Consider the following 10,084-nt stretch of genomic DNA (forward strand, 5'->3'; position numbering starts at 1 on the left):
GTCCAGAAATAAGATGACTCTAGGGGTAAATGGAAATTATTAGCAATCCTATCTTTATCTATCTATGTATTATCACGGGGGGGGGAGGGGGATAAAATTAGATATCTATTCTATGCCCCAGAGAAACGGAACAATTTATTTCTTTGAGGTTTTGAAACACACACATATTGAAATTTTAATTAAAAATTCTTCCCAACTGAGAAGTTTTTAAATTGCTTGTGTAGAATGGAAGAATGCTTAGCATTCAGGAGTCAGATGCTAACTGAAATGGAATGTCACCTTTTGATGTCCTACACCAAAAAGAACAAGAAAAACGGATAAGTGGAATTCACATTTGAACAGTTTAGACTTTGTAAAAAGTAAAAAATTTTAAAAGTCAAGTACTGTGCTTAGTACTTAACTGTGCTGTCGGGGTTCCTGGAAGGAGCTCTAATGGCAGTCCAGAGCGGGCTGCACTGCTAAGCAAGGGCTGAGCACCTCCAGTGGTTCAAATTCACCTCGGGGGAAGGACAGGCAGTCCTCGTCCCTGCCAAATTAAGTTCTCAGAAACCCAATGGAGGGTCGTTGTGAGCTGGAACTGACTGGACAGCATGACGGAGTAAGGGTTATTAAAACTTCTATTTTGATGCTTTCTATTTGCTTCTGCTACTTTAAAACCCCTTAGGAGATGTAAATCCAAGCAACCACGAAATCAAATGCCTTATCAATTAGCTTTGCTAAATTTAAAAAGATTCTTAGCCTCCACTGTTGCTGAAAGTGTGCAGAAACACGCAATCTAGTCAGAGCAGAACCTGCTTATCATTTTGGAGGGCAACAGAGCAATGTCTATCACTACTCCTTCTGATCAAGAACATGTCACTATTAGAAAGGTATTTTAAAACAAAATTACGAAAAGTATTTCTAACTGTGAAAAGGATAAGAGAAAAACAAAGAAGCACCTAAATAAATATCTGTAATTAAACTATATAAATAGCACATTCATGTTGTGTAAAACACCTGCATTTATAAAGTAACCTGCTTCCATTAAAAACAGCACAGCAAGGGGAGCTCTGGTGGCCTAGTGGCAAGGACCTGCAACTACAATCCCAGAGGCTCACGGTTCGAATCCACCAGATGCTCTGCTGGGGAAGGAGGGACAATTTCCTCCTGTACCAGTCAGATCTGATTTGACGGTACACTCACACACAAATAAAAAACAAACAAACAAAAAAACAGCACAGCAAACCCTCTGGAGCAGATCTACCTCTGTCCCATAGGGTTGGCAGGAGTCAGATTCTAGTAGGTAACAACAATGTAGATAGATCCACAGGTATATGTATAAAAAATTTTTTTCCAAGATACATTGTTAAAGTAAAAGACTAAGTAAAGTAATAATATAATTAGTATTACATTTATGTTAAGGGAAGAAAAAACTAGTACACATAGGAGTGTATACATATATGAGTGCAATGAATATTTAAGGCCAACAAGATGCATAAAGAATTACTGCAAGTGGGAAGTACTGGGAAAGTAAGAGAGACTTCCACCTTTTACTAAATATTTTTAAGTAATATAATGATAGCATGTGTATATATTACTTGAGTAATAGTCTCTTTTTATAAAAAAAATGGAATGAAATTATTTCAGAACTAGATTTTTAAAATGTGTATATTAAAACCTTGGAAGCAGGAGTGGCATCCACTTCCTAAACAACATACTTCCAGAAACTCTATGAACTGATAAATGTCGATAGTTGTAGAGGGACTTCAGGCCTTTTGTTCATAAGGTCGCTATGAGTCATACTCGACCGAAAGGCAAACAACAACATTGCAGAACAAGATTTCATTCTTCAGATTCTGATTATCCGTGAAAATTAACGGAACAGTGAAAGTTCACCACTGTTAATTCAAAGAAAGTAATGCAGTAGATGTGATACAAAGGCTCAGGTGAGCTACTGAAACTATTTGGTGAAGTTAGTAATTGCTTCAAAGGCAAGGACTATCTTCAAAACCTGCTGCTTTTCTAGGACCTATCACAGGGGAGGGAGCTACCTCAAAGAATGCTTTCATCGACCTAATGGAAAGGGCCACCCAGCAGCTAGCAATTTAGTAATTGCCAAGAAGGGGAGATACCCTCATTTACAGAAAATGAGAAAGCTTTCATTCTGAAGACTCCCTTCCTCCACTGATTACCAGCAGAGAGCAGTTTGAATATTTACCTTGGGGCTTACAATCCATAGCTGCTTCAATCAGGTGACAGAAAAGGATGGGTGCTCAGGCTCCTAATGAAGACCACCAATATTCCCACCAGCCAGGTAACCGTGTCCACCCATCCGGACTTCTTCCCTCTCCTTGGCCTTTCTCAAGTCATCCCACGATCTAATGCTCCTGGACACATTTACTCTTCATTCCTTCCCAAATTTTGCTATGTCAATTTATTTCATTCTCTCGTTTGGCACTAACCCCATTTCTATAGTTAATTATTCTCTGCCTGCTAAAAAAGAATCTCTCTAACGTGCCAAAACAACTTCTCCCATAAAATTACTGTCTTTAATAGACAATAATAAATGGCACTATAGTAGTCTCATTTCTTTCTTGGTAGATTAATCTATACTTAACTGTTCACAGTGTTTCTGTAATCTCCATTCACTCATCAATTCATTGCAATCACACATTTGGTCTGACTTCTTGAAAAGCTAAGCCCAATAAGACCAGGTTCCTAATGGCCTTTCCCCACAGATATTCAGTCTCCCCTTTACATTTGTGGCCATTTCATTCTCTTGGAAGCTCTCTCCAAGCTTTGCTCTTTCTCACCTTTCTCTACACTCCACCCACCTTTCTCTCTGCCAACTTCTTACTATTTTTCACTGCTTATTCTCTAAATTAGAATTTGTAGGCCTAGGGGAACTGTATATTTGTGACCTCTACAAAATATGTATATACATTATTTTGCATGCATGTGTATTTTTCTAAAGAAAGGTATGTGATCTTTATAATAGCAGTTGTTGTGGGTACCATCAAGTCAGAGTTGAGTCATTGCTGACCCTCTGGTCAGTTTGCAAAGGCAGTTAATCACACAGGAGGAGATTGTCCATCTTTCTCCCACAGAGCAACTAACTGGTGGATTGGAACCACCTATCTTCAGGTGGGCAGCACAGCTCCTTACCACCAGAGCTCAGGGGGAAATAAGTTCTCTGGGGTGCTGTCCTTAATCCTCATTTCACTTGCACATTTATGAGAAGCCATTTTTAGTCCACAGTTTCAATTACACAATAAACACTGGTATCTCTTAAACCAACATCACTGACTCTTGGTCTCTAGGGTCTCAGAGTTACTTTTCCATGTGCCCGCTGAAGATTGTTCCCAGGAAGACAATTAGGGACTGCAGACTGAAAACTAAGCTTGTTACAGTTAGTCTTAAGCCTGGTTTTCATTCTGAATTCATTATCTCAGTGAATTTTAATATCATCATTCCTTTCTCTCTTGATATTAAATTCATAACCAAGCTATGTTGCAATTTACATCTATTTTTCTTTCTTATTCTTAGACTGTCTTGTGAATAATTTGGTTTAAAAATCAGTCTGTTTTTCTCCACCCGACAGATCTGACTCTCATCATGTCTGACTGAAACTACTCTCGGACTGGAACCCATCTCTAGGTGTCTAATTTCTCCCTACATTCTCTCTTGAAAATGTAGAAGTTTCTTAAAAACAAAAAAATCCTGCTATTTTTTAAAACAGATTTCTAACAAATAAGCACTTTATGCTTATACTGTCTGCTTTTATTATAAAAATATTCACATTACAGCGAAGGGAATCTAGAGATCTGACCGGCTTAAGTCTTCACTGGCTTTTCTTTGTTTAGGTTGGGGCTATGCTTCCTAGCTGCACCTACATCTGCTCTCTCCCACACACTTAACGGCCTAGTGGGAGCACGCTACCCTCCCCACCCCAACATGCTCTCCCTCTCCCTTTTCTATATTCCTTTGTTCGAGTTGCTCCTCTGCCTGGAATACCATCGCACTCACTGTGCCTTTAGGGTTCTTTTCATCTTCCAAAAGATCAATTTCAGGGTAATGTTTTATAAAGACTTCCTCAACACTCCAAGAGGTAAAGTCAAGCCTTTTCTTTCTTTTGCATTTCACATCACATGCTTCTTTATAACTCAAGAGTATCACTCAGAATGTGAACTCTACAGAGGGAAGCCCTTCTAGCACCTGGTGTCAGAGCAGGCACTCTGTAATGATCTGATGAAGAGTCAGATAAGTTAGTAAGTAACGTTCAAAGCTAAAGGTTCTCTGCTGTCAAGTCAGTTCCCATTCAGGGTGACATTCCCCCATCAGGTTTCTGGGTCTATAAATTACAAGGAGAGGAGCCGGTTCATTGTTCTATTGCAGAGCCCGCTAGTGGACTGGAACTCGCAGAATCACACAACCTTTGGGTTAGCAGTGCAGAACCCCTCAAATAAAGCCAGAATCTTACAGCATATTACGTATGTGTTGACAAAAATATGCATGTCTCTCAAGTTACATTACTATGCCAGGCAAACAGAACAGACTCAAATGTGGTGGAACTTGAGAACTGCAACTTGATGGGACAGCCCTGTTTCTTAGGTCTTACATTGAAAGGCTCTTTCCTATTGCTCCAGTGGAAAATACTATTGGATTTTCTTTCTCTGACAGGTTCCACCTTATACAGGTTCTAGCTTTCATAGATTTTACTGTACGTCGTTTTAAAGTTGAGCATGTCTAAGTGAACAGTTAAGCCTAACGCACTCAATTTTGATGCTGTCCCTTACTGACCGCCTTGGTGTAATGAGCAGGAGTCACTCTGAAGTGACCTAAGTCTCTGAAGGACAACGGTTTTATGCTCCATTGAACAACATTAAGATAATGCAGGCTTAGAATTTTCCAAAGAATCTAGTCAAGACTGAAATTCAATGAACATGGAGCACCAAATGTTAACACTGCCCACAGAGGAGGCTCATAAACAAAGGGTTAGTACTTTAAGCACTGGGTTTTGTTTTCTTTAAATTCATAAAAATATTATCACTTATACAATTCCCCTTCTTAAACAAACATTATGCTTTTGTTTTTTACATTAATCTTGCTACAAACCACAGGCAAAAGGAAGAATGTGAGTGAGAATAGCTATGCCTCCCACCTTCTGTTACCATGGTTACACTAAAAACAATCTCTCCCAGATTTTCATCAATAAGTTATGAGGCACAAAAGTTCTTTTTCAGCAGACTGACGGAGCTGCTTCCTGAGTAACCTGCTGCTAGCCAAAGCATACAGGGTCACGCTTTCACAACAATTATTTACTAGGTGCTTATTCTGTCCCAGCTACTGAACTAAGAGCAGAGAATAAAATGACAAATAAAACAGACAATACTCTAACAGATAAATTCATGTTCCAGAATCAGAGTGCTACACGCAAGAAGCCTTTCCGTCCACTTCCGAGTAGGACTCCAAATAGAACACTTAGAACAGCTGCTGTCTAAAAAGACTGCACACTGCTGACGAGACTGGGAAACGGGGCAGCTGTTTTGGGAAACAGTTTGGCAGCTACTCAAAAGGTTCAAACAATAGTTATTACATAAACCACCAATTCCACTCCTAGGTATATACCAAAAAGACATTGAAGTATATATTCAAACAAAAATGTATTAGCGAATGTTCACAGAAGTATTAAGTATAAATAGCCATAAAAGTGGAAACAGTAAAATGCTCATCAACTGATGAAAGGGTAAGTAAAATATGGTGTATCTGAAAAGGGGAGCTCTGGTGTCTCTGTGGTAAGGAATTGCACTGCCAACGCAAAAGTGTGCAGTTCAAATCCACCAGCTGTTCTATGGGAGAAAGATGGGCCATCTCCTCCTGTGTAACTAAGTGCCTCGGAAAACTTGCTGGAGGCTCAGCTACAGGTCAGTTCCAACTCAACAGTACACAACAACAACATAATATCCAAAAAAGAGAATAATATTGGGTAAAGAAATTCAACGAAGTACTAATAATGCTGCAACATGGATAAATCTTGTCAACTTTACTCCAAGTTGAAAAAGATCACATTCTATGATTCCACTTCTCTAAAATGTCCAGAACAAGCATGTCTGGAGAGACAGAAGGTGGATTAGTGGCCACGTAGCTTTGGGAGAAGGAGTAAGTGAGGAATGACTTAACATCGTGGTGGAGGACTCAACAGCAGAGAGTCGTGGCACATGCGGTTAAAGCACATGGCTGCTAACCAAAAGGCTGGTGGTTCAAACACACAAAGGAGCTCTGTGGAGGGACGGACCAAGCAACATGCTCCTAGAAAGATCACAACCTAGGAAACCGTGTGGTGGTATTATGCTGTTCAGCTCTGGTGGCCTAGTGGTAAGAAGCTGCACTGCATTCTCACGGACATATGATTTAAATCCACTAGGTGTTCTGAGGGAGAAGGATGGGCAATCCTCTGAAAACCCACTAGAAGGTCAGCTAGGAGTTGATTCTGACTTGACAGCACACAGCAACAATATATGGTTGTAAGGGAGTTCTAGTGGCTTAGTGGAAAGGAATTGTGCTGCCAACACGAAGGCACATGATTCGTATCCACCAGCAGCTCCATGGAAGAAAGACTGGCAATTTCCTCTTGTGTGATTTACTGCCTCTGAAAAGCTACTGACGGGTCAGTTATGAGTCAGTTCTGAATTGATAATACACAACCATCACAGGGTTGTTAGGAGTTAGAATTGCCTCCACAGCACAAAATAATACCATTACCACTTTGTCTGGAGTGGCAAGGTGGTATAGTTAATGTACTCAGCTGCTAAGGGAAAAGTTAACTGAGTCCTCCTACAAGTGTCACAGAAGAAAGGCCTTCAAAACCCCAGCCTCTGAAAACCTATGCAGCACATACCCGGGGATCGACCTGAGTAGAAACTGACCTGACAGCCAGTGGGACTGGAGCTGCCACATCACTGCCTGGCCTGGCCTCTCCCTCTCAAGCTACTGACTGCTTTCCTTTTCCAGACTGACAGGCTCTTTGCCTAAAACATCTACATCTGTGATAAATCTATCAAACTTTCCAAGTGAATGCTACAATAATCAGGTCAACTGAGTTGGGAATTACCAAAACAGAGACCTTAATTTTTAAAATAAGAGGCAAAGAATATTTACTTTTCACTTACCATTGTCAAAAGGTTTCAAAACTACTGACATAGAGGGCTTAGTATAAGATCTCTCCGTACATTAGAAAACTCAACGGGAAAATACAGAACAACAGAAAAAAGTGTGGCTCTGGCTGTTTGAAAGTGTTACGTGCCCAAATTCTCAGGGTTATACTGTTTATAGATAACTATTATTTATATGTAAACTTGTCCTCAAAAAGTTTTTAGTAATAATTCTAAATCCCAGTTTATTTCGATAGTGCCATGATGTCCCCTGTGGCTTTGCTGTAATGCCTCCTTCACACTGCTGCCTCTCCACATCTCCACACCCTTCCCCCAGCCCCTACCACTGAAAGATGTTAAAATGTCATCTTTAGGGAATATGTCAACTAAGAAAATAAAGGGCTCTGACAACATGTCAACTCCTCGCTGGAAGCAGTGTTACTCACTTCATCAGCTTCTGTTTAGTGGCAGAATCTTTGAAGCTTCTGAATTCTTCTCCTGCTTTGATCTCATAAAACTGGGGCTTTAGGACTGTCTGCTGGTCCTCCTTGACTTGTTCCTGCCGCTTCATTTTTTCCTCCTGGTGGATAAGTCTGCGCTGTTTCCTGACCTCTTCAACCCAGTCCTTTTCATCATCTGAACTCTCAGAACTGTCTGCATCACTTGGTTTTCCTTCCGGTTCTTCCTCCTCTTCCTGAAATTAAAAATAGTAAGAAGCAGCCTCTTTCCCCCAATCAAATACCGGCTGATGATTTTCTTCTAAATAGTGTTAGCCCCTCAGAGAATGTGACAGCTGCCAATTAGCACATATCTAAAGAAATGCCATTAATTAAAGAGACACAGACTCCTAAGGTCAATGTCAAACAAATTATATCACAAGAATATTCAAAGGTTCTAATTTACATAAGAATGTTAATTTTGAATAATAAGGAATGCATTACTTGTTCATGAAGTTCTTGTTGCTCTAAAAGTCTTAGTTTCTTCTTCCTTTTTTCACTGATTTTCGAAACAAGTGGATTCAGAAGCCTAAATTCTTCACTCTCTTCGTCTACTTGGAAATCAGGATTCTCAAACATAACTTTGAATCGATCATCAGTGAGAATATTGGGAAGACTCTATAAAGAAAAAAAGGGGAAAAGCACAGAAAAATTTACAGTAACATCTGAATAAAATCTGACAGAAGAAATGGCTGAAGAATGTTCATTCACTGTCCTAAAAAAATGGCATAAAGAATACATTATGAAATTTCTTTAGAACTAGTTTCTAGAACTGCCCACTTGCTCGTGGGATTTGTCTCCCTTTAAAAAAGCAAATTTTATAAACCTGTTTTGTAGATGATCTCTACTACTTGGTCATTTGACATAATGATCTAAAGCCTTTTTAGGCTAACTTCATCTTTATTAGAAAGAATTCTCAAACATTTTAAATGCAAAACACTTTTCAAGGAAACGAACTTTTGAAATATACATTTTTAGTCATAGCTACTATGATGAATTAAAATTAGTGAGTGTTTCAACTTCATATTCCAAAATTAGGAGACAGTATACTCTGATAAATACATCAACAAGTAACATGGTGTGTCCATCAGGGGCTGGGGTTGGTGGATTAAGATTACGGAGTCTAAATGAACGATTTAGAAATACTGGTAGTTTTTAAATCCTTACAGGATGGCCAGAAATCCTGGTGGCACAGTAGTTACAGTGTTTGGCTGCTAACCAAAGGTCTGACCCTACCAGACGCTCTGTGGGAGAAAGATGTGAGCGTCTGCTCCACAATTGCAGCTTTAGCAACGTAGGAGGCAGTTCTACTCTGTCCTATAGGCTGACATGTGCTGGAGCCAATGGCTGTGGATTCTGTTATAGGATAGTCTCTTCAGTTTCATTCCCTAGCCCATTTAATTGTTTTCAAAGTTTATAGTGTAAGATTTGTCATTCTGACATAAACTAAAAGTTTGGATTTAAAGACTCATTGGGATAGGTAAGGATTGACACAAAATTATTATCTGTTCCATTTAGAACAGTTTTCTACATGTATTAAAAACTTGCTTGTTCACGTGGAACAAATGACAAAATTTTATACATTTAGGGTTTCTCCTACTGTTCCAGTTATAGCGACAGGTGTTGAAATAGACAATCCAGCCCAATTTTCAAGATTTATAAGCAAGAGCAAACAGCCTTGAATGTCTGGAAAAACAAACTTATTTGTGCAATTTACTGCCTCTGAACACCTGCTGGGGGGGGTCAGCTATGAGTCGGCTCCAACTTGATGAGGCACAATAACAACAACAAAGCTCTACTAAGGAGTTCTAAAAATGTAGCAGTTAAACGGCATTCAGTTGCTAAGCAAAATGCCAGTGGTTCGAACCCACCAGCAGTTCTGGAGTAGGAAGATGTGACAGCTGGCTATTAAACCCCTGGGAACCTCCTACTCTGTCCTAAGTAAGGAATCGACATGGCGGCAGCGTGCTTAGTTTTCTGTTTAGACAGTAATACTACACAGACATTATTTTACAGTTTCTTGACTACTGAGAGGAAACATAGTTGTATAAGTGGTTGAGTTCTAAATAGATGAGGTATACTAAGTTATCTTGAAATCTAATAAAGGAGAAGAAAAAACATGTCAGTAGTTATGCTACAAGGCACCTTAGAAGGATGCTAAAAAGACATAAAGTACTAGAGTACAAAGTAGCAAGCATAAAGGTAAACAACCCAATTGCAAAATGGGCACAGTATATGAACAGACACCAAAGAAGACTTTCAGATGGCAAACAAACACATGAAGAAATGTTCAAAACCCCTAGCTCTACAAAACAACTATGAGATATCATCTCAACCCCGTAAGAAAGCAAAATTTAACAGAGCAGCAAACAATAAATGCTGGCGAGGTTGCACAGAAACTGGAACCCTTATTCACTGTTGGTGAGAGTGTAAAATGGTGCAACCACTATGGAAGGC

At 39.5% G+C, this 10,084-nt stretch overlaps 1 protein-coding gene across 3 annotated transcripts in view; it reads right to left on the minus strand.

The window, feature by feature from the left end:
- The window catches only part of NOL10 (nucleolar protein 10), a 128,654-nt gene that overhangs the window by 10,113 nt on the left and 108,457 nt on the right, over window positions 1-10,084 (minus strand). For all 3 annotated transcript variants that reach the window (XM_006898210.1, XM_006898211.1, XM_006898212.1), the window contains 2 exons: window positions 8,072-8,245; window positions 7,577-7,824 (listed from right to left, as the gene is read on the minus strand). In XM_006898210.1, the coding sequence (XP_006898272.1) occupies window positions 7,577-7,824; window positions 8,072-8,245 (422 nt within the window). The remainder of the gene's footprint in view (window positions 1-7,576; window positions 7,825-8,071; window positions 8,246-10,084) is intronic.

This window comes from Elephantulus edwardii, unplaced genomic scaffold (assembly GCF_000299155.1).
Source record: "Elephantulus edwardii isolate Elephantulus edwardi_28Jun2011 unplaced genomic scaffold, EleEdw1.0 scaffold00223, whole genome shotgun sequence".
NCBI classification, from domain to species: Eukaryota; Metazoa; Chordata; class Mammalia; order Macroscelidea; family Macroscelididae; genus Elephantulus; species Elephantulus edwardii.